Source organism: Vitis riparia, chromosome 7 (genome assembly GCF_004353265.1).
Source record: "Vitis riparia cultivar Riparia Gloire de Montpellier isolate 1030 chromosome 7, EGFV_Vit.rip_1.0, whole genome shotgun sequence".
NCBI classification, from domain to species: Eukaryota; Viridiplantae; Streptophyta; class Magnoliopsida; order Vitales; family Vitaceae; genus Vitis; species Vitis riparia.
The window spans coordinates 19,420,302-19,446,892 of NC_048437.1; the positions used below are offsets into that span (position 1 = coordinate 19,420,302).

The window sequence follows — 26,591 nt, forward strand, 5'->3', positions numbered from 1 at the left end:
AAGTTACTCCATTAGATTAGGTCACTGTCTGTGATGGTGATCTTAAGCACGCTTCCAACGCAATGAACCAGTATTCATTGATTCATGCTTACGATATGAGAATGTTTGGATATCCAAAAAGTTACTCCATTAGATTAAGTCATTGTCTGTAATGATGATCTGAAGCACGTTTCCAACGCAATGAACCTGTACTCATTGATTCATGATTACTGATGAAAACTACAGATCACTTAATCAGTATTTTAATACAATCTCCACAACAAATGATGGGCCTCTTGCTTTTTGAGCGCTCCATTCCTTGCTCCAATGAAACATGGTTTCACATCTAAAAATAGTTTTTCCTCATGTCAATAAGGCATAGTGAGGGGCAGAATAGTGCAGTGACAAGTGAGAAGCAATAGAAGTGATTAAAGTGGAAATGGAATTACCAAGGTATGTGGTGTTCAAATCAAAATATAACAACAAGTACTTGCGGTACATCCATGAAGATGGGGAGATTCATGGATTTCTCCAATTCTCGGGAGAGGAGGTGATGACCCCCTACTCAAAGTACCACGTGGAGATGGCAAAGAATGGCAAGGGACTAGTGCACATAAGATGCTGCTACAACAACAAATACTGGGTAAGGTGGTCCGAGAACCACTGGTGGATTGTTGCCGGGGCCGACGAAACAGATGAAGACCAATCGTTATGGACATGTACCTTGTTCGAGCCTGTCTACGTGGATGGCGATGCTCAAACACTCCGATTTCGCCACGTCCAGCTTGGACACTATGCATGCTTATGGAGGCTTCCACCTCCTTATGGTTCTTGTTTGTTTGCAGGATCAGCTTCGCCTGACAAGGACCTCTACGATGTCTTTACAATCATTGATTGGGAATCACTATTGATATTGCCAAAACATATCGCCTTCAAGGGCGATAATGACAACTACCTCAGTGCCCGGACGATCGAGGGACGCCCATATCTGGAGTTCGCATCAACTGACATTGGAGATCCGACTGTGGGGAACGAGGTCTTCACCACTCAGGATGGAAGCGCCCGCATAAAGTCAGATTATTTCGGCAGATTCTGGAGGGGCAGCCCTAACTGGATATTGGCTGACTCCGATGATTCCACCACCAACAACTCCAATACCTTGTTTTGGCCCGTTAGAGTTGACAAAAATGTGGTCGCTCTCCGCAACTTAGGTAACAACAATTTCTGTAAGAGACTCACCGCCGAGGGCAAGACCAGCTGTCTCAATGCCGGGGTCTCCACAATTTCCAGAGAGGCACGCCTGGAGGTGGCAGAGCTTGTTTTATCAAGAAACATCTATAATGTCAATTTTCGTCTCACGGACGCTAGGATCTACGACCAGAGAGTGATCGTGATGACCACCGGAGGAGCCATTAACATGACCCAAGAATGGCACACTCAACAGGTGAAGCTCTCGTATACAGAGACAAAAAGCCGTACTTGGAAAGGCAGCGTCTCATTGAAGTCGGGTGTCAAAATCACCATAGAAAGCGGCGTTCCATTCATCGCTGACGGAAAGTTAGAAGTTTCATCCGAGTTTTGCGGTACCGGTACATATGAGTGGGGAGAAACTGAATCACTGACAACAGCAATGGAGACTGTGTACAGTGTTACTGTGCCGGCGAGGACTAGGGTGACCATAAGCATGATAGCAACACAGGGTTCGTGCGACGTCCCTTTCTCGTACACTCAGCGAGACACTTTGACTGACGGGAAAAATGTTGTTTACAATATGGATGATGGTGTTTATGTTGGTGTGAATTGCTTCAACGTCGAGTACCAGACCAAAGAAGAAAAGCTGTGTGACGTGAAATGCTAAGTCATGCTTCTAGGACTTGTTGACTTTGTCCAATCCCCCTTCCTTGCCTAATAATATTATCAAGACTAATAAAATTGTGCTTGCGTTTACGTTGGGAACTTATCTTGAGACGTTGTCCATGATTGGAGAGCGCTTTAAAGAAAGATGATTCTTTTATTTAACTTATTATCACGTACTGTGCTACTTGAGTTTGTGTTTTCTAAGTATTAATGAAATAAATATTATGTGGATATTGTGTAGCTTTTTCCTTTTTTCTTTTTAGTTTTAATGTCTTGTACTTAATATACTTGCTTACATCTCATCTATACTATTCTACTTCATTTCCTGATCATCTTAGAAATGCCTCGAATGGAGGAGAAACAGAACAGGGCATGTGAAAGCTAGGATCTGGTCAATGCTGAGAAGAGGCCAACAGAACAGGGCCATCAGAGATGGGTTGTGAATGCCCAGCAGTCTTTTATCACTAACCGTATGATAAAGAGCCTATGCAAGAGACAAAGTAGCATTAACAAGCCTTTGAATGGGCACACCAGATGCCACCTTCAATCAATGTCTGTTTTGGGAAAAATAGGGGACTTCATATCTTTATAAAAAAAGGTTTTGTTCTTTTGCCATTTCATAAAAATATGTTGTTTGACATACAATCAAATATCATATTAAAACAATTTTATTTGTTTTCATATCTTTTTTTATAATTGTAATATTCAATTTTATATTTTAATTTTAATTCAATTTAATAAATATACACATCTTTATAGTTTTAAAATTTAGGATTTTTTTTTCTTTGGCTCTCATTATTCATTAATCATGGAATTCTGAAAAATTAGATATATTGTACTTGTAGCAAAGCGTGGTCTCTTATTTTTAATATTATATGAAATTTTAGTTTTAATATTACTATTTTTCTTAGTTAAATTTTTTTATATTTTATTCTTAATTTTTTCAAAAATAAAAATAAAAATAAAATTCACACAATAAAAGAATCTCCTTTTCATTTTAATAAAATTTTGCTACAATTGAAATTCTTTCTCATGTACGCATCTACTATTTTCATTAAAATTTATTCTTCACCATAAAAAATAAGTTTAAAAACATTTTTCTTAACCTTTTTATAAAGAAAAATGTTATTTGACACACATTTCATAGGACTTCATTCCTAAGAAGAAAGGATGGTGTCTTTATAGTAGCCCAAGTATACGTGGATGACATCATATTTAGTTTCACATGAACTAATGAAGCACATGAATTTATTGAGAAAATGAGAACAAGATTTGAGATAATTGAACTGCAAATAATTAAGATAGATTAAAAACGAAATCTTTATATCAAAGTCAAGTATGCTATAGGGTTGTAAAGAGCTTGGCTTGGAATCAACTAAACATGAGAGGAACTTGTGGGAACAAGTATTAATTAAGCTTTCAAATGATGAAAAAAAAATTAGATACTGATCAATCTAGGTCATGCAGAAGCATGATTAGACATCTTTTGCATCTTACATCTAGTAGGCTAGACATAGCACGTAGTCTAGGTTTTTATGCTACCAATCAAGCCCAAAAAGAATCTCATCTAGCAACAATAAAAATGATCATCAAATATATTCCTAGATCTTAAAATTTAGGGTTATGGTGTGCTAACAATACTACTCTAGGTTTCTTCTATTATACAACACTACAAGAGGTTGATTTTACATTGGGAGCAACTTAGTTAAATTATATCCTCTTATCCACTATGAAAGTTGAATAGTATAGGTAGATCTTGCACTCAATGAATTGGATTAAATAGATGATAAAAGATTTTGGAATCGAATGCAATACTATGTTCATCTTGTGTAATAATACTAGTGCAATAAATGCTTCAATTTCACTAAGCATAGTAGGACTAAGCATATTAACATTCAATTTCAGTATATTATGGAGCTTGTTGAAAATGACATAATGAAAATAGAATATGTTAATATTGAAGATTAAATGGCATACATTTTTAAAAGCCTTTGGTTTCAATCAAATTTGAATATCTTAGAAAATTTGAGTTTATGTGTGATTGAGTAACCCCTCAACTATCATGAGGAATTGCACACCAAGTTTGAATGTTTGTCCTTCATATAACAATATTAATTTTTCAAAAGCTCTAATTTTTGTTATAATAAAGGCATATTTATGGCACATACTTTGAATAGTCAATCCTGGATTAATCGAGTTTTTATCATGGTTGTTTTGATGAGTACCAAGAGTATATCCTTGAATATACGAGGTTATATAACTCCTTGAAAAGATGATGATGAGGCTTTGAGTTAATTCTTAACTATAAAACCTTTTGTACATCAAACACTATCCAAAAAAGATGAAAAATATCATTGGCAAACTAAAAACAATAAAAGCCTTGAGTGAATTCTCAACCATACTCACAAAAACATTTTTGGTTTAATCAAATCCTCTTTCATAAAGTTTTGCATCTTCGCCTTTGACATGTTGCCTTAAAAAGCAAGAGAAATACAAGACTAGGGAAGTTGATGTTAGAATGAGAAAATGTGTGCTTGGTAGAGAGACATATATAGGGGGAGAAATCATTGAAAATTTATGCTTTGAATTTTTTAGACCAATGCATACATGCTAGTAGAGGTTGCAGATGCTTAAATTTTTGTTACAAAATTGCTAAGGTGTGAGATTGTTATTGAATTCATTTGATTGCAAAATCTCATAGCAAAATTAAGAATATTCAAAGAATTGCACAAGCACAAATGAGATGCTATAACACATGGATCAGGCTGTTGAGGCTTAATTGGTGGGTTTTTGCTAATCATTTAACTTATTTATTAATCTTCAAGATACCTAGACTCATCAATATAATTATTGTCTTGATTCTTACATGAATTGAACTTTGTTTGTCTAGATTCTTATTTTTAAAGACTTTGTATCTTTCTATATAAGGTGTTGTCTGGGTGAGAGTAGGCCTATAGGACTTTAGAATCTTAGTTCCCATTTTTATGAAATTTCCAAATCTCTTTAATCCACTTAAAATTTCTTATATCAAGTGAGAACTTAGAGTTTGTGGAGTCATCATACTATGAGCTTTGCTATAGTATTAATTTCTTTAGGATTTTTATGAGTAATTATGATATGGATGATTTTACTAATTTTTCTTAAAATAGATATGTCTTATATATGTTGCTTAGTGTTACTAATGACATGAGATATATGTTGTATTGTTTTTTGGTCAAATGTACATGATTTCTATTGAGTTTAGAAAACTAAATAATATTTCGTCTTCAAGTTATTATTTAATAACTTATATTTATAATTTATGAAATTACATACCCTATCATAATCTAAATAAACCATTAGACTTTTGGGCATTAATATATGATGGGCATGATAACACATATACCTAAGAAGTGTTTTATACATTTTTGTTTTAGAATTCCATACCACTTATATAGCAAGATGGGGATTATAAGGCGAAACCATGGATTTTGATGTCATGTTAGGGGTAAGAGCCCAAAGTGGTAAGAGTATACTTTGTTGTGCCCCTAATAGGATGATAAGAAGACAAGTTACTTGGTATTGTGATCTAAGATGGTTAGACCCTAAAGAATGTGGTGATGTGTGGTAGTCATGGGTAGTAAGTTTATTTATAGCCAATGGATTAACCATAGTTATATCCAAACTTGTGATTTCATGTTTTACATTACATATTTCTTTAAATACTATTATGATTATATCATGCTAGTTTCTATATATACACCAAAATTTTTGCATAATATGTTTTAAAATTATTTTATCTTAGATTGATCATCCTAACACTTATATGTTGTGGCAATGACCTTTATGTTCACCCTGTAGATTTTTATATTTTTTTAGGTAAGGATTTTTATATGGCTCTTCAAAATGTAGTGTCAACTTTGGAAAGAAAGTCGCAAGGCACCTAACTTGTTATATATATTTCATCTTCAATTTAGTTGCTCTATGCGATGTGACTTTTCTTGTAAACCTTCATTTCCACTATCAATATTTCATCAAGTTTATTGTTTTATCAACATCACTTAGTTATTTTCTATTCTTTTCATGCCCTATATTTATCTATTAAGATGGTGATTCCCTTAGATTTCAACCTAGAGTGGCTCATTATCTCCTAGCAACCCCTTTTAGGGTGGGTTGCTAAAGGTTATATCAATAATAATTAAAAGTTGGTCAATTTCATACAAGAATACTAGATGTAACAAGGAAAAAATCACCTATGGAGTTTTCTAAAAACTTCATCGGTGTAAAAATAACCATGGATCAAATGAACACAAATAAATTCACTAAATATGAAAGGAATGTATGTAGAATTACTTGATATGGAAGAACCTACTTAGAGTCTTTTATTGACTAGAACCTACATAAACCTTCATGCTTGAACTCCAATATTTTGTGGTGTTCACCTCAGGCAAAGGGTTGTTGATTGCAAGTAATAATTTAACCTATGAATTAAGTGTCTAGCTAGGGACTTACTTTAAGGATCAAAGAGATGGTATAATAAAAAGAGTTTAAAAAAATGAAATTTCAAGTCCTTAATTAATTGGCTAAAATCGATTAAAAAAAAACCCATTTATTGCAATGTTTTTGTTTTACATATTAGCCATTGATTTTTTCAAAATAGTTGACATATATTGCCAAAATTTTGGTAATTTTATCTTAATTTTTGCTGGCCTTTTCTTCTAAAATAGACCCTCAAAAAGGAACAACATTGTATGTAACAAAATTAGCCAATGCTTTTCGTCATGAATATAGTAATTTTGTAAATTCTTTCCTTTCTTAGGGAACTTATGTTGAACTTTTTATTGCTTGAAACAAATTGCAAATATAGAGGTAATTGTTTAATTACCGATGAGTGTGTCATAGTGGATTGACACAAATATGTATATATTCATTCTTATATTAGATTGAAATTTTTTATGTTTTCTTAAATAGAACAAATAAAATTTTAAATTTTAAAAAATCAATTTTATTTGGTTTGGTCCAAATCAATTCATATTTTCCCAACCCCATGAAAAATGCCAAGAGACTCTTCTTATGAAATTAAATTAGTCTTATTTTTCATGAGGATTAGTATTTCACACCAAGTTCCACGTCTACTTATTTTTGGATTGGGTATTTATAGATGGGAATGGAAATGAAGATAGAAATGTGAATGCTACTCTATGATGTGAATTATGGTTTTGCATTTGAATTTAATTTTTAATTAATTCAATTTGGGATAAAATTGGATCACATATTTTATCTTCAAATTTGTCATAAAATCACAAAATAGATCTCTTCCTCACTAATTTTTTCTGAACTCAGTCAGTCTAAGAGAATAACCCGGATTTGAAAGAGGACTAGCCTTGACCAAAACTGCTGAGGTACGCTAAGGCCCCCTATCAATGTTGACATACAACTGCCCTGTCCACTTGCATTTACATCAATATGCAAGTGGAGATCTTAAAAAGAACTAGATATGAGGATGTTTGGGTGTCCAGAAAGTTACTCCATTAGAGTAAGTCAGTAATGGTAATGGTGATGTGATCTTAGGCACACTTCCAAGGCAATAAACCGATATTCATTGATTTATACTTACTGAAGAAAAGTGCAGACCACTTGATCAGTATTTTAATACAAGCTCCCTACCAAATCAATGATGGGCCTCTTGCTTTTTGAGCGCTCCATTAAACATAATTTAAATTCCTTGCACTTACATTTAAATAGAGTTTTTCCCCCTTATAAATAAGGTTAGAGTTAGGAGAAGAAAAGTGCAGTGAGAAGTGAGAAGTGAGAAGCAATAGAAGTGATTAGAGAGGAAATGACATTACCAAGATATGTGGTGCTGAAATAAAAATATAACAAGTACTTGCGGTACATACACGAAGATGTGCAGATTCATGGATTTCTCCAATTCCCTCGGGAAAGGAGGTTGTGACACTCTACTCAAAGTACCAAGTGGAGAGGGCAAAGAATGGCAAGGGACTACTGCACATAAGATGCTGTTACAGCAACAAATACTGCGTAACGTGGTCCAAGAACCACTGGTCGATTGTTGTCATGGTCATGTACCTTGTTCGAGCCTGTGCACGTAGATGGCGATGCTCAAACACTCCGATTTCGTCACGTCCAGCTCGGGACTATGCATGCTTATGGAGGCTTCCAGAGCCCGGACGATTGAGGGACACCCATATCTGGAGTTTACATCAAGTGACATTGGAGACCCGACTGTGGGAACGAGGTCTTCAACACTCACGATGGAAGCGTCCGCATAAAGTCAGATTACTTCGGCAGATTCTGGAGGCGCAGCCCAAACTGGATATGGGCTGACTCCGATGATTCCACCACCAACAACTCAGATACTTTGTTTTGGCCCGTTAGAGTTGACAAAAATGTGGTCGCTCTCCGCTACTTTGGTAACGAATAATTTCTGAAAGAGACTCACCACCGAGGGCAAGACCAGCTGTCTCAATGCCGCCGTCTCCACAATTTCCAGAGAGGGACCCCTGGAGGTGGGAGAGCTTGTTTTATCAAGAAACATCTATAATGTCAATTTTCGCCTCATGGACGCTAGGATCTACGACCAGGGTCATCAAGATGACCACCGAAGACGCCATTAACATGACCCAAGAACGGCACATTCAACAGGTGAAGCTCTCATATACAGAGACTAAGAGCCGCACATTCAGCGCGACACTTTGAACGACGGGAAAAATGTTATTTACAATATGGATGATGGTGTTTACAATGGCGTCAACTGCTTCAACGTCAAAGTAGCACACCAAAGAAGAAAAGCTGTGACGTGAAATGCTAAGTGATCGATCATGTTCCTCGCCTAATAAAATTGTGCTTGCCTTTACCTTTGGGACTTCCGGAGAGTATTGCCCATGATTGGAAAGCACTTTAAAGAAGAGATGTTTCTTTTATTTAACCTATCTACTTAAGTTTGTATTTTCTAAGTATTGATGAAATAAATATTACATGAGTATTGTATGGCTCTTTTTCCTTTTTGTTTTTTTTTTTTTGGTCTCAATATCTTGTACTTAATATAGTTACTTACATCTCATCCAGACTATTCTTCCAGATCTTAGAAATACCTTGAATGGAGGAGAAACATTCCTTTACATATTTTATAGGACTTTGAGTTCAATGACTTATTTGTGAAGTACCCATTTCATAGACTTCCAAATTTTGACCTCCAAACATGCACCTTAATGTAGAAATGTTGCATTGAACACTCAGTCAATATAGAATTGCTAGTTATGAGGCTGAACTATAGACCCATGATTTGCCACATCAGGTTATGCTGGTGATCTTTGGATGCCTCCATGCATGGGGATTTGATGACTACTTGCTCATTCACTGTTACCATTACATGAAAGTCTACCCTTATCTCTGAAGGAACCGTAACCATTTAGTGCAAGGAATATTTTGAAATCTTTAGCTGCAACCAAGGTTGATGGGGTAAAACAATCTGGGCTAATAAACAACCAACTAAACCAAAGCAAATAATTTCTTTGTTTGGCAAATATTTCTAACTTAGGAATCTATCCATAACGTATGATATTAGAATTAATTCATGACCCGGTCACCTTGTTTGTTAGGTCTGTCTGTCCACATGATCTTGTAATTCATGACTCAGTCATCTTGTGTACAAATGGCATTCAACTACATCCTCTCCTTTGCTACTGGTTGGTTCTTTAGGATTAATAAAAAGTCGGCCTGTAGCCGTGGGAGCATGAACTTGGTTTTCTTGCTTGCCCCTCCATGATGGTCCTCTTGAAACTTTGCAAAAGTTTCCAAAACAGTTCTAGTCATATATCTGCCTCTCTCTCATACAAGTCATCTCACCTGGACTCAGACATTGTTCATAATATCATAAACTTATATTCCCATTCGTATTCTCATTTTATCCAAATATGCTTATCATGTCACTCAAACTTAGATGCGGTTCAAATTGTAGACTTAGATTCCCGTTGTCATTCTCATTCTCATTCCATAGATTTATACATGTCGTGTCACTGAGACTTAGACTGGTCCACATTGTAGACTTAGATTCCCATTGTCATTCTCATTCAATAGATATATACTTGTCACGTCATTGAGGCTTAGATGTTGTTCACATTGTAGACTTAGATTCTCATTCCATAGAAATATACTTCTTGTATCATCCAGGCTCAGAGTTATTTACTTTGTAAATTTAGATTCTCATTCCTATTATCATTCGATAGAAATATACTTATCTTGTCACACAGACTTAGATGTATAGATTCCTATATATTCTCATTCTCATTATGTAGAAATATACTTGACGGGTCACCTAGACTTACACATTGTTCAGATTGTAGTAGACTAACATAAATTCCCTTTCTCGTGAACCTTGATTTGGATGACAGCTCACATGAAGCTCAAAAAATATACAAGGTGCAATACTATGTCCATCTTGTGTGATAATACTTGTGCAATAAATGCTCCAAATAACCTAGTGATGCATAGTAGGAGTAAGCATATGAACATTCAATTTCACCATATTAAGGAGCTTGTTGAAAAATGCCTTAGTGAAAACAGAATATGTTTATATTGAAAATTAAATGGCATACATTTTTAAAAGCCTTTGGATTCAATCAAATTTGAATATCTCATAAAATCTATGAGTTTTTATGTGATAGAGTAACCCCTCAACTATCATAAGGAATTGCACACCAAGTTTGAATGTTTGTCATTTATATAAAAGCATTAATTTTTCAAAAACACTAATTTTTGTTATAATGAAGGCATATTTATGATACATACTTTCAATAGTCAATCTCAGATTAACTGAGTTTTTATCATGAATAATTAAAACCGCTCCCATGTTAAGCTGTCCCAAATCAGCGAATTCTCTTAAATAGGTTGACTTCATTCTGTTGTGTCTTCGACAGAGCCAATTCAACAGAGCCAAAATTCATTTTTCTTTCAGTAACAACTTGGATACTCCATCCTCCATCAGCATAAAAATCCTTAGAAAATTAGGCAGGTTGTAGTGGGATTCACGGAGACACAGAAGTAGAACCACCGGAAACACACTGAGCATACTGGGATTGCTGCACGCTTCATCCCTCATATCAACACTTCCGTCATTCCCCCAATGTACACCCAAATACAAAGACAAGGATTCGAACACCGTGTGTGAAAAGGAATAGAGAACAAATAAAAAAGAAGTAAAACTCGAGGAAGGAAAGAGCAGAAGATCAATAAACATGAGTAGCCCCACTTCAAATATTAATCCATGGGCTAAGAATAGGGGTAACAATAAAGAAAAGGATTTAAACATAAACAGAGTATGATCAAATTCATGCACAGAGTCATATATTTTAGAAAACATCAATGGCATATAAAAGAATCAAAATCGAAATAGGGCAAACAAGTAAACAATCAATCTCAACAGAACAACTTGTGGCCCTTAACGTCCACACCAAACAGCAAAAACTGAACATTCATAAATGACCAAAAGGAGGAACCGAATATGAGTGAGAACAGAGTAACAAGAAGCATACCTGGATAGTCTTGGCTGCAATCACTCCTTCCCCACTATTCGTGCACCTCCAAAATCCGTCAAAACCCTCATTCCTCTTTTTTTTCTCCTCTCTCTCTCTCTCGTTCTGTTTTTTGGTTTGTGATGATCCTTTCTTCTTAAAGTAATAATGCCTCTATCTCTGATCCTCTCCTACAGCCCTCGGAAAAATTCACACTACCAAAGCTGCCCGTCCTTTTGATCCGTGGAGAAAATTATCCCTCTCCAATCCGTGAATCACCCTTTTTATTTGGATGAAGAGAATCCTTTCCTTTTTCTCTTGTCGATCCTTTCCTTTTTCTCTTGTCGTGGACCCTCTCTGTTAAAGAAAGAACCCTTTCCAGCCTGCTATTCTTCCTTTAATGGTGCATCAATCCCATATGATATGCTTGTCGTATCTTCAAAGAGTCTCTTCTTCTTATGCTTCAGTCGTGCCTTCCTTTCTTGGAGAGAATTATTCACATGGCAGCCACGAATCTGAAGAATTCCACCTTCTTATTTAAACATTTTTTCTTCTAGAATTGGAATCCCTTAGGTGCATGAATATCCTTAATATTTGCACTCCATCTGTAGCCTTAGACTTTCCTTTGTCAAAAATTTTGGTGATCCTCTTTCCAAATAGCTGGTAACTGTTTCCTCATGAAATAAAATAAAGATAGAAAAAATAAAAATAAAAATAAAAATAAAAATAAAATTAAATTAAAATTAAAATCAATAAATATCATGAAATTGAAAATCAAAAGAAATTTAAATCATGCAACTAAACTAAAAATAAAAAATAAAAATCAACCACATGCGAGCCATACGAACCATGTAACCATGAAAAAATACGAGTCATGCAACCATACAAAAATATGAGCCATGCAACCATGCAAACCATGCAGAAATGCCTAAAGGTGATTTAAGGTGTGTCAAAGTGTGCTAGGGCAAACTAAGTGGGCCAAGTGTACCTAAGTTAATCTAAGTGGGCCAAGGTGAACCTAAGTGGGCCTAGTTGTGCTCTAAATGGGCCTAAGTGTTTAGGATAGTGTCTAAGTGACCTAAAGTGATCAGGATATTGTCTGAGCGACCTAAACATGCCTAAGTGTGCTATCCTAAAAGGATTTTCTAGATAGAGAAGATAGGAAAAATCTAATTTATACCTAGGGATTTTAAATATGAAAAAACCTTTTTTACCCTTAGTAATTTAATTTAATTTAATTTACTTTTTTTAAATTATAATTTTACCCCTAAATTAAGTTTGGGGCATCACAACTCCTTTCTTATTGTCTTATAACCCCAAGTGCTTCCTTTGGCATTCTCACCCCATCCTTATGGTTGTGCATGTTTCCTTTGGAGAATCCCAGTGCGTACCAACCTGTTGTCTCATATCTCATATTTCCTTATTCAAAGGAGATGCATTAAAGAATCGTCTTCTTTTTCAAACATCCGTAGATTCTCCCAATCTTTCCTTTCCTTTCCTTTCCTTTTCAAGTGGCAGTTGTGTACCCTTGAATTTTATTGTCCAAATTTAGGCATTAAACAACTACCAAACCATGCATTCTTCCATTGAAAGTTCCAACTAATAACTACCACATTTCTCCATTGAAAATCTTTAAAGTTCAACCACCATGGTTCTGTTTTGAAATTCAACATCCAAATTTCAATTGCTAAGCTACTGAAATCCACATTGATCTTTTGAATTTTCGGCAATCAAAATCTCCATTACATAGTCGTTGTAATCTCATGAAAAAATAAAATATAAATCAGAAGGTAAAAATCATGCAAATTAAAATAAGAATAAAAAGGATCAATCTCATGCATATGTAAGAAAAATCTAAATATTAATTCATATAGTTTAAAAAGAATTAGAATCATCAATCTCGTACAATTTTCTAAAAAAAAAAAAAACAAATAAATTAAACAAACCAAAATATAAATATCACAAAAGCAATCAAAAGAATCAAGATATTAAACTAATGCAATATACAATAACAAAAATCGAAATATCAAACTCATGCAACCAAAGATCGAAAAATTATCTCATGCCATCAAAAATCAAAATCAAATAAAAAATGACCTAATCGTAAAATCAAGCAATCAAAAAAATAAATAAATAAATAAATAAATAAAAAAATCTAAGTGAAACTAAGCCTAGAAAAGTATCTAAGTGATGAAACCTAAAAGGTCCTTGAAGGTAGCTCAGAAATAATAAGCCAAATGAGTGTCAATGGACCACCAAGGGATGACTATGGGGCAAGAGGGGAGTAGGATGAACATCTAGTGTTACATGTGCTAAGAGGACAAAATGGAGGGTCTACAAAGCCCCTTGGTATTGTGATTTAAGATAGTATGACCCTAAAGACTATGCTAATGTGTGGCGGCCATGGGTAGTAAGCTTATTCATAGCTAATGGATTGACTATGGATATGTCCAAACCTATTATTACATGTTTTACATTGCATACTTTCTTTAAATACTGTTATGATTATGTTATGCTAGTTTCTATACTGCAAAGTATCATATGATATGTTTTAGAATTGTTTTTATCTTAGACTGATCATCTTAATACTTGTATATTGTAACTGTAGACTTTAAGTTCATCTTGTAGATTTTAATATATTTTAGGTAAGGATTTTTGTGTGCCTCTTGAAAAGATAAAATTAGCTCTAGAGAAAGTTACTTGGCACTTAGCTCAAATGTTTTTCCTTATTAGATATATGGGACATATAGCCCATTTCTTTATATATTCTAGTTTCAATTTAGTTTCTCCAGGAGATGTAGCTTATCTTGTAATCTTTTATTTCCACTATCATTTTATCAAGTTATTATTGTTTTATCAGCATCGCTTAGTTAAGGTCTATTCTTTTCCGGCTTTGTATTTATCTATTGAGATTGTGAATCCACTATAGATTTCACTCTCAAGTGGGCTCATTATCTTGTAGCTACCCTTTTTAGGGTAGGTTTCTACAAGTTCTATCAATAATAATTAAAAGTTTATCAATTTCATACCAGAACACTAAATGTAACATGGAAAAATTACATACAAACTTTCCTAAAAATTTCATAGATGTAAAAAAAAAAAAAAAAAAAAGGGTCAAATGACCACAAATAAATTCACTAAATATGAAAGGAATGTACATGGAATTACTTTATCTTGATGGACCTACTTCCTAGAGTCTTATATCGATTGGAACCTACACAAACCTTCATGCTTGAACTTGGATATTATGTGGTGTTCATCCCAAGTGTAAGGTTGTTTATTGCAAGTAATAATTTAACCTTATGAGTTGACTATCACAATGTAAGGACTCATTTTAAGGATTAGAGACTATATAATAAAAAGAGTTTAGAAATTAAAATTTGAAGTTGCTAATTAATTGACTGAAATCAATGAAAAAAAATACCCATTTATTGCAATATTTTTGTTTGAAAATATTGACCATTGATTTTGTTAAATAGTTGGCATATATTGCCAAATTTTGGGAGTTTTCTTGTAATCTTCGTTGGCTTTTTCTTCTAAAATTGACCCTAAAAAAAAGGAGATCATTGTATTTAGAACAATTAACTTGTATGCTTTTGGTCATGATTATAGTAATTTTGTAAATTCTTTCTTTTCTTAAGGAACTTGTGTTGAACATTTTCATTGCCTGAAACAAATTGTAATTTTTTATTTTTTATTTTTATATGTGGAGGTAGTATAGGAAATTTTATTTTATCTTAAGATCGAAAGGATAAAGAAACCTTCTAAAGTGGGTTTTATATATGCATGTTTGTGCTTGCCAAACCTAACAAAAGAAAAATAGTGGATGCAATCATGATATCCCACATCGAATAGGAAAAAAAGTTATTGATGCTATATGTATGGACTCATCTTAAGCTTGTAAATGTTTTTTAAATCCATGAGGGCCTTTTAGGCCCAAAACGAACAATAACTAGATAATTGGAAGCAGGTCGTTATAAATAATATCAAAGCTAATATCCAACCCTAGTGTGAAGGTTTATTTTGTCCCTATAAGGATGTCTGTCTATTTGGTCTCACAAGACATAATGAGAATATTATACCTACATAAGAGGTGATTGTGATATTCCATATTGGATATGGGAAAAAAATTTCGATGTTATATATGTATAGATTCCTCTTAACCTTATAGATGTATTTTAAAGTTATGAGGGTTTTAAACCCCAAAGCAGATAATATTTACATGATTGGAAGCGAATTGTTACAACAATAGTTAATAATCACATACTTTATTTTTTTTTTTTCTAAATATCTTTTATTATTTATTATTTTACTCATTGATTTTTATGTTGAAAATCCATAGCAAATTTTTAGAGTAATTTTTATTACCTATTGTGTTTAATCAAAATTTTCTATAAAAAAATAATAATTGTTTTGATTTATAAGTAATGTTATATTTTAAAATTTTATACTTCAAATATATTTTTCTATTTTTATAACTTCCTTATTTTTAAGTTAACTTTTTAACAAAAATAAATAAATATATATTACTTATTTATTTTTTACTAGTTTCTTTACTAGTATTTATAAAAGGTAATAGTTGTAAAAGTAACTTAAGATACATAAGTAATTGAAAAGCTATTCATAATTTTTTGTAGTTCCGAAGATGTTAAATAGAAAAGTCAATTTCTAGAAGAAATGACTTCAACATAACTATATTCTAGAAATGACTTTTGAAGGGACAGATTTAGTATAAATTTTAAAATTTGAAGTTATTTTCTTCAAAGACAACTTTAAACTTCAATACAAATCGTCTCTTGGAAAATCAATTTTTATTTTTCACCCTACAAACTCCTGTAAATTTAAAAATAAACTCTCAACTGCTATATTAGAAGAAATATGAAATATTTTTTTACAAAAAATTGTATTTATTCCTCCAGTGGATCAATATTTCGATGTTCAATGTTTTGTTTTGCTTTTCTTCCACCCAAAGCACAGTTATTATAAGCGGACAAAAAATCAGAAGGGGAAAAATAAATATAAATCGTATTTTTAAGATACTACTGTTAACAATTTTTCCTTTAACCATTTTTTGTTTTTTGTTTTGTTTTGTCTTTTTTTTTTTTTTTTTTTTGTTCTCTTTTCTTTTAAAAAAATTTAATTCATGATTGAACCTGAAATTTTGATAGATTTTTTCTTGTCTTTTTTTTTTTTTTTAAGTTGAAATATTGATAGGTTAACAATTAGTCATCCTTTGGTTTGCAGAATAAAAATTATGTCCCTTGGAAATGCATACAAAAAGTAAATGTGATGGGATTGAAAAAACAAAGAAATTTATTTTTATTTAAGTTTCTACTATATACAATTAAAAATAAAACAATAATTTATAATAATATTCTTTTAAATTAATTTAAATATATGACTTTTTAATATATATATATATATATATGTATTTTTATATGTATGTATGTATATCAAAGATTTTAAAACGACTTATTTAATATTATTATCTATTAATTTTAAAATGCATATAATTCATGGGATATTTTTTTTTTTTTAAATACTTGATTATACCTTTAAAATAATTTCTAATGTTTATTATAAAATATAATTATGATTTAATAGAAACTATTAAGTAATGTGAACAAAAATAAATGAATTAGGTTTAAATTTAGAGTTGGAGAGACCTTAATTTAAGTTAACCTAAGAACTCAATGGATTATGATACATTTAAAATAGTTTTCTATTTTTGGGTTTACCAAAGTTATAATTTTTAAACAGATAATACTTTTTGTTTATAAATGTATAAAGATAATTGTGAATGATCACAAAGTTACCTATGAAGACTTCTGTGTTTTGTCGTAAAGAATTAAATAGTGTATTTAATTTTAGCTTTTCCTAACTCCTGTAAATAAGAGACTTAGATTAATGAAAATGATACCTCATAGTTTTTTTATAACTCTATTTCTTCTTCTTCATTATTCCTTTTATCTGTAACATATTATCAGCATAAAGAGCCCCAACAAAGGAAAACTCTTGTAACCTTGTGGACCCGCATTTTTCATATGCGTCCCCACTCAATGGCGAGACTCATTTTTTATTGGTGAAAAATTAGTTTTGGAAAAGTTGGAACCGTCACTTATTTTATTCTATTTTAAAAGGGAAAATGAAATAATAAAGAAAATCCTAAAGAAGTGACTCCATAGTTTTTTTTTTTTTTTTGGAAAAATGTGTCTTTGAAAAACCCGAGTCAAGGTTTGGGGATCAGGTTACCAATTGGGAAGGTACCTCTAAAAGGTAACACCCCTCTAAACCCTACAAAAGTTTCTATTGACTAAGTTGAGGGAAATGACGCAATTAATTGGTTGATTATAGATACCTAGGTAGGCCAGAAAGTCAAATCGTGATCATAAAAGAGAGTCAAAGTGTGTACCTGGACTGTTTCCCAAGTGCTATCATAAAACATCAAGGTTAGTATAGAAATACAGTACACAATATGCATTTTTATCAAAGATGACCAAATAATCAAATATGTATCAAGACAATCAAGCTAGACATCAAACAAGGGCATAATACACAAAGACATGGATATTCGTGGAATTTTGAAAATGGGGTGATGGAGAGTGTACCTGGACAACAATCTAAGTGCTAAAATGGGGAACAAGGTTAGCTCAATAACGGGTGTAAAATCATCTCATGCATTCACACAGAGGAAGCGCAATCAATCAAATATCGAACTAACAATAGTGAAGAAAATATCATGGATGTTGGGCCCCCACCAAAGCCTTAATTGATTTTGCATGAGTTGATTATATGAATTTCATTGTTTGGAATCATGAAGTTTGCTCATGCTTATGGAAAATCGAGAAAATCAAGAAAATGGTTGGAAGTCAAAGAAAATAGTGAAAATGCATGCCGGAAGGAAGATGGAAACAAAAAGTTTGTTAAAAATGAAGATTTTAGTGCCTATAACAAGTCTAAGGTGGGATTTTAAAAAGATAGAAATGTTTAATTGAAAAATGATTTGAAAATTCTATTCAAAACAGTAGATGTCCAAATCAAAGAAGCAAACAGAGGAGGTGTACCAAAATGGGCAAGCTGAATTAGTGTCTGGGCTGCTTTTGAGACTGAATTACTAGGGTTGCCTGAGGATGCTTCTATGGATTACTAAAATGGAATTCTGCATACTGACATCAGTTGTCACTGTCAGCAAACTCATTTTCACTTAAAAGAACTGTGGAGAAATGAATTCCACTGCCATCTCTTCCTAAAGTTTCTGTTTTCATGCTACTGCCATCACAACCCAAGCCAGAACTTGGTGCACTCCAACTGATGTCTTCCAATATTTCTTCTGATTCAGGTTCAGAGAGTGATGAGAGGTCGTTTGGGTTTACTACATTGGAGGAAGTAGAACCACGGTCATCATTCTAACGGTGCCCCACAATGGCAAAAGAGAGAAAAAGCTGGTGGAAGAGCAATTTCAACTTATCATCTGATCTGGAAATGTGCATAAGCAATTTCTCTTGTATTAACATCTGAGTTCTGCTTCTATCGTCAACCCTCTCACAAACGATTTTCTTCAACTGAGTGCTCGTGTCTTTATTGATATTTTCTTTGCAGCAGCCTGGAAATAGTGGCATAGATGATTTTGTACTTCAGGAGATAAGATGTCATGAAGAAGTGTGTACAACTTTACAGCAGGTTCCAACGCAGGAGCAACAAGCCCAGTTGCTGGCCTGAAAGCATCTATAATCCCAGAAACAGATGACTCATCAAGTGGTTTATAATTCTCAAAAACTAGTGCAAGGATCTGTTCAATTTGATTCATGATTTCTCCTAAGATTCTATTCTCTTGATGACTCAATGTACTCTTACTGTGGCCCTTCATGACGACAGGCAGCAACAAATTATATACTAAGGTCAGACAGTCAGCTGTAGGTGTAGCCACATTCATGACATAAGATAAATACCTTGCTTTGGTGTATACATCAGAAACACCATAATATGATGTAAACTTGGTCAGTAACCACTTCCAAGGCCCATAGATTAATAAATTTCTCTGTTGAAAATGCTGAATTTTCATGGCAACTTCAAGTACCAGGTCATATGCCACTGTTTTGGCTACAGAGCCTATTCAAGACTTATCTCAAAAGCAAAAAAAAGTAGTGAATCAGGTCCTTCAATTGATACCCGCGTTCAGCAGCTGTAACTGGGCATCCCAAAATCATCTAGGCATAGATCACAACCCTCACTAGGCACCTTGGCAATTTATTGGCATGTCTTAAAGCTCCTTATCTATGGAATTCCGCCATTTGAAAATGAAGCTGTCAACTGCCAAACTAAATCAATAGAACAGCTTTGCATTGTGACTTTCCATCCTCTCCATACTATTATAATTCCTACCTGGAGAGAGTCCTCATTTCGTATCTAATCAGAAAGGATATGCCATTTGAAGTGTTCTTCACCTATTGCACAAGATATTGGTCATCTTACTTCTGGTTCTCGTTGTTTTGGAGCCTTGCTTGCTACTGTCCTTTTTGACTTGACTGTGAATTACCACCAACCTGATAGCTGTCACCCATTGAGATGAAGCTATGCTTTTGCTTTTTCATACTCATGGGTCGGTGCCAGTGGTAGTGGGGAAGCAATTAATCCAGGTTTATCGAAACTGGAAGGCTGTGGCTGAACCACAGGCAACGATGGCCCATACAACCCATCTGCAGTTGCAGACAGTTGGACGACTATGAAGATGGTCAACAATGGAAATGTGATCAACGGTGGTGATCATGCCATTCTGATACTGCTTCCACCACTAACAAGATCAACCAAAGCCATTAAGGCATTGAGCTTCTCTTCAATGCTTAAATCTGAATATTCACCCTCCATCAATCCTAATAACCATACTTCTCTAGATAGGTCTCATCAATTTCAGTATATAAAGTCAACATGCCATTTCTCTGTTTATGATGGTTCATATAATTCAGTTTCCCTAAATTAGGAGTTCCTGAATCAGAGTCAGAATCATTGTTACTGCTATATTTTCTGTTGTCCTTAGAGTCATCGTCAATGCTTCCAGTGTCATCAGTATCTGATTGAAAATTTTCAGCTTCATTTATGTGAGAAGTAATGCGTAGACGATATGAAGAGCTAGAAATCTTTTCATATAAAGTAATGTCACTTGAAAGAGTAGAATATATTAGAAGTTCCAGCTCCTCAGTCGTGCCAGCAAGATTCAATTCAGAAATCTGCACACACCTTGCTAAGTCTGGAACTTTCATACCATTATTTCCTTGATTCAATAAAACACTAAACAGTTCACCCTTCAAAGTACCAGGACGTATAAGCCATACTTTACCATAGGATTCAGTTCCTTATCAAGGGCTTCCTTCCGCAAGGTACCTTTTCTTGAACCAAAACCAGTTGCAACCAAAACTTGACGCTGTATTTCTGTCCGTGTTAAAGAATCCAGAGATCTCTTCCAAAACTTCAGCACAAACTCATTTTGTTCAACCGATTGAAGTAACCCAAGAAACTTGCAGTTTTTAATCACATGAGGGAGAAATCCACTGCTAAGCTATCAACTACTACAGAGTAAGTATATAGAAAATGAAGGACTTGAACATTTTCTTGACAAGCTTTGGAGAAGAATCTCAAGGTTGCATACAGAATGGTTGCTTCATCTTAACAGCATTGGGAGGAAACTTGGCCAGCAAATCTTTGCAAAGTGAACAGCCATCTAGTCCATTGGTAGCAAAATGAGCAGAGCATGTCACAGGAACTGATTCAGTTACTAAATCATCCAAGCTTAGGTGATCCTTAGGATCTGGATAATTTGTATAACCAGATGGAAAATCATCTTCACTGTTGGCACCAAAAGCAGCAGCAGCAGCCACAGCTACAGGTTCTGCTTGAACTGTCTCAGGTATTGAATCATCTGAGATTAAAAGATCTTTTGGAACTAGACAATTTTGATTATTGGATAGAATTTCATCTTCACTATTAGCACTACTAGCAGCACCTACAACCACGGTTTTTGCTTTAACTGTTTCAATTACCATATCACTTGAGAGTATATGATTTCCAAGACCAGGATAATTTGGATGATTGGATGAAAACTAAAGAGGAATTATAGTTCTCCTTACTGTATCCTCATTGCAGGTGGACCCATGTGTTTTATCACCATCTGAGGCACCAGAAACCCCCTTCAAGCTTCATTTTCTCTCCAGAGGATGAAACATGCATCTCCGAAATATCAAGTTCAAGTTGAGGACCACCAACTGTTATTTCCGAAGACCACTGCTCTGTAAGAGTAAGGGTATGTGGCATATCTGCCACACGAGTTGAGTTCTTTAAGTTGAATCCATTTTCTGGGACATTGGCATCAATTTCGGAGGCAATGCAAACAGGTTTGACATCAGCATCACAAGCAATAGAAGCAGGTGAACAGTCAGGCAGTGGTCTTGACAAGGTTGAGCCAAGAAGCTGATCTTCTGCAGGTGACGTAATAGGTTTTGGTGAATCAGTCTTACCAACATTTCAGTGGAATAATCATTTCCACATTCTGTTTGTAGAACCTCATTCACAAAATTGTCACTAATTTCCTTTTCAGGAGCCAGGTCAGGAGCATTTGACATGAGCTGCAGAACATCAGAAAGGAAATTTGGATCGCCACCATATGACTCATCCACAGGATGGCTTTGTGCTTGTGCAAAACACTCTGAAGAAGTCGTCATCTGTCCAAGAAGATACATTGGACATATCACTGCTTCCCTTTTTGGGATCCAAATCTGAAACATTTGAAAGATGCAACAAAGCATCAAAAAAGACATTTGGATCTGCACCATCTAACTTGCTCTCGAGATGGCTTGCATCAGATAATTTGTCACCCAGATCAGTCTCATTGTCAACAGCATTTGAAAATTCAGTACTAGGTTTAATATGGTCACAGGATATTCCATCCGATTCTGGTTCCACCCCCGAAACTTCTTTCAAACTTTTTCCACAATTCACAGGCGGAAGCATAACATTCAAATCTTTAGGAGACGAAGTACAAGATGCCTCCACAAATTCAGACCTGTAACCATGGACACCAGTTATATCAATGCATGTATCATTGGGCATTACATGCTCATGAGATTTGGGTTTGGACTCCTCATTTATGGAAAGATGGTTAGGTGGCACATCAACAATCTCATCCACACAGATATCAGTACAAGGGAACACTTCAACTACTCCATCACCATTGGATGGTGAGTTCTTAGCTAAATTACTTATATCAGAGTTGAAAATACTAGATCTTCCTTTCTTGCACAAACTGCTCCCATCCCTTGATGGTGCTCCATTTGATTGAGAATCTGAAAACTGAGCTCCAAGTTCCTGGTTTTCTTCATTTGCATCAGAATGAGTCCCATTTTATAAAAAAAAAAACATTGAGGAAACCCATCTTGTTCTTAGGCTTATTCTCAATGTCTGTTTCCATTTCCGATTCCATAGTATTAAGGACATCCATGTAATTGTCACTTGTGACATCATCAGAATGGTGCCCATTTACATTGCCTTCTATTTTGCTTTCCCCATCAACTTGTACCTCCCTTTCGTCCGACACCTTATAAATAGAGGAAATTTTGTCAGTTTCACCTTCAGGGTTTGACTCAGGCACTTTCAAAATTGCTCCATCACTGGCTTCTTCAACCACCTCATCCATGAAAGGTCTTTGGACCTTTTCCTGTCCACGAGGAGATGAACTCTTCCTCTGCAATGACTCCTTGGAAGGATTGACTGTACTGATTTCAAGTATTTCAAGCCCTAGCTCATGACCACTGTTGGATGCCAATTTCAATGAGGGTGGACTAGCACAAATTTCATGAACCACTTCATACCCTGGCAAATGAGTTTCCAAAAACTTCTCCATGTAACTTCTCCCAGTTTTTTGAATCAAAGAGGGATTCATTCAGTTGCCTTTTCTTCAATTTCACAAGCCTTGCAGGACCATCAGTACCATTCTCAACACGATCTTCCATAAAACAACTGATGCAATTTGGCATGTGTCGCTAGTAAAACCTCTGGGGTTTCTCGATCCATTCCTCCAGCGATATCTTTTCTTCTTTCCTTCGCGGATTTTCTTTTCCCTCTGAACCTGTAACTTCACAACCCCAGAGGATGTTGATTCTGCTTTAAAGAATGATGGATCAGTGTAGCTATTCAAACATGCCCCAGCACCCGCAATATCAAACTTGTCCATAAGGAATAACCGCGGTGGACCGCCAGAAAGAAAAAACAGGGGAAGGTGCAGAAACAGGAAAGGAATGAAACAGAGAGGAGAAAAAAAAGAATAAGTAAAACAGGAACACAATAATGCCACATTTCATGCTTATTCAATGGGCTTGGAATGGTGAGAGAAGTACGAGCAGATTCCAGCAAACAAGTACAGCCATCGTTCTCATGTAATGCACAGGAAAAAAAAAATAGAACCTTTCAGCCCTAAATCAAAATTAGAGAACTTCAAAGGGAGAAATCAACAACATCTATAGAAGCAATCAAGTAGCAATGCAAACAAACATATAACCTCTGTCATTCTACCCCCTAGCATCCAGACAAGACCCAAAATCCTACGAAGATCAATACATAACGAGAAGATGATGGGAATGAAGGAACGGTCTATAGAAAACGTACCTGGAAACACTCCCCCTTGGTAAGAAAATCCCCGCTGGTATATCGTCTCAGATCTCTTACTCTGCTTTGTCGTGCTTCCTTCCTCTCCCTATGAAGACAATCTGAGAAAAAAACTTCAAATCCACCGGCCTGTGCTTTTTTATAGCAATTGGCAGCCGTCCAATGGACGACTCCTCCTTTCTCCGAATTTTATGTCTCATCCACCAAAAAATTCTTTTTAAATTCAAAAAATGAATCATGCGTCTAAAGAGTCCTCTTACTTTTCCAAAAACTTTTTAATTGGTAGATTTTTTTCTAAAAACTTCAAATTATTAAATTAAATAAATAAACCAAAAAATGATAAAATAATAATTAATGAATAAATACCATGATGTCTAAGATCGGTAATCTAAACCCACTATATGAGATCAAGTTACATAGATTAACTTGACTACTTTACCTTAAAGACTTACTCTTCAATACCTACAACTTGATCCATATCGATGACGTGATAACCTTTGATTGCTCTAGTGAATACACTTCAGCCTCATTGAAGGGATGACAGTTTTCAACCTAAGATTCAAAGTTTGAATCCTTTGATGAGAGATTGAGAATTGTGTGGCTCGTTAGACTTTCTTTTTAGGAGAATTTTTTGAAATCTCTCTAATCTTTTACCCTAAAAGGGTTATAATGAGGTATTTATAAGCAAATAACTCGAAGAGGTTTGATATGAATAGGTTTCCAAATCCAATTTGTGTCAAATTCTAAAAAATGTTCTCTAATTTTTGGTAAGAAATATATGAGCACTCGAGCGCACTTAACCACTGCTTGAGTAATCCCAATGCCTGAGTGTTATTGCTTGCTCGAGCATCCCCTGTTTCATTAAACTTTTACAAAAAATCAATTTTTGTTTATATAAAAAATATCATTCTTTTTTATACTTCATAGGTACTTAACTTGCCACAAGAGACATCTTTTTAGATGTACCTGTGATTTCCCGGTTGGACAAACAACAACCCTTGGTCTTCAATGGAGAGCAAGTTATTATCTAAAGGACTTCTAGGGTCAAACAATAAAATGAACAAAATTGCCAACATACAAACAAGATTCAATGTCTTAACAATGAGAAGTCGGCTTAATAAGTTGTATAAAAGCAATGAAAACATATATAACACAACCAAACAAATATGAAAAATATAATTTAGAGTTATATATTTCTTAAATATCTCACATATTTGATTTCATAAGTGTGGAGCAATTTATGCATGAAATAATTAAGAAGTATTTCAATAATTGAACTAATTGTAATGATAGATAGATGATTTTTATTTAAATGTTATTATGATCTAAATCAATTTCAAAAAATTAATTCATAGATCAAATTTTGAAGAGAACATATCATGATTTAAAGCATCTTGCAATTTTTCCATGTCTTAAAACTTTAATTAAAACATAACAAATCTATCTAAATATTTAACCAAAGGTATAACAAAATATTTTAAAAACAATAGTTGAAAATATTGTAATTTCAAAATTATTTTTGGATAACGAAATTATTGCATTAGTAAAAATACCATATATGGCAATATGTAATAATATATTATTTTATATAACATCAAAAGTTTCCAATCATAAAAAAAAATGTTTTAAAGAAAATTGACACATAAAATCGAATTATTAATCATATGAATGAGTCATATATTTCACATGTATCCAAAACAAATTATGTAATCAAAATTTTCAAAAATGTCTTTAAAAATTAAATCATAAATCAAATATATAATTCATACATATTTGTACAAGTTTCCATATATTACAAATATATCAAAACAAAATTTTTATTCTTCATCAAGCATGATATTAAAATATGCATACCAGATTTAAAATATTTCTTTACATTCATGTCATAAAATCAAAATAATATTATTGTATTAACATCAAATTTTCAAGAATTATAAAATATGTTAACATAGATATTTATGTACAAAATCTTATGAAATGTTACATATATTTTCTAAGATATACTAGAGTAATGCATATTCTTAATATTATAATATTCAAAATGAAATCTTTTAATTTTAAATAAATATCTTCTAAATTCAAATAAGGAAAAATAAATATAGTAATATGTATTTAAAAGATGACAAGATTTTAAAGTCTCTCCATATAAATATAATACTTATGTCCATAATTTTATAAACAAGATCCATATAAAAGGAAAATTGCATCATAATAATGATTTATTAGGAAAAATAATTTTCTCATATAATTTCCAATATTTTTAACACATAATGATTCGTTCCCAATTTGTGTCTCAATTGATTCATGTCTAGCTGGTGCTCTTTGATTAAGAGAGTAATCAACAAAATTTATAACCTATATCACTATGCATTAGGATAGCTTAGCTAATATAGCATAGTGACCCTAGGATCGTTCACTGGGAAGGGTTTTCAACTCACAACTGATACCAATTCAAAGTAAATTGGTGCTTTTTCATTTCAAGGTTAGCTTAAGAAATAAACACAAACTTTGTTTAAATGAGGTTTTGTTTAAAGCTAACTAAAAAGAAAGTAATGGAAATTACTTATGAAGAAAAACATTCCTTGGAGGTTT

The 26,591-nt window shown here is 33.8% G+C and overlaps 2 protein-coding genes across 2 annotated transcripts; one reads left to right on the forward strand and one right to left on the reverse strand.

Annotated features, from left to right (window-relative positions):
• Positions 1-418: 418 nt before the first annotated feature.
• LOC117918133 lies at positions 419-1,837 on the forward strand. Its single transcript, XM_034834657.1, has one exon. The coding sequence runs from the start codon at positions 419-421 to the stop codon at positions 1,835-1,837; it is 1,419 nt and encodes a 472-aa protein (XP_034690548.1).
• A 19,666-nt stretch (positions 1,838-21,503) lies between these two features.
• Positions 21,504-23,568, reverse strand: LOC117918134 (protein SCAR2-like). Its single transcript, XM_034834658.1, has 5 exons — positions 23,307-23,568; positions 22,756-23,207; positions 22,077-22,703; positions 21,911-21,964; positions 21,504-21,851 (listed from the first exon to the last, which is right to left on the reverse strand). The coding sequence occupies exons 1-5, from the start codon at positions 23,566-23,568 to the stop codon at positions 21,504-21,506; spliced, it is 1,743 nt and encodes a 580-aa protein (XP_034690549.1).
• Between the last annotated feature and the right edge of the window lie 3,023 nt (positions 23,569-26,591).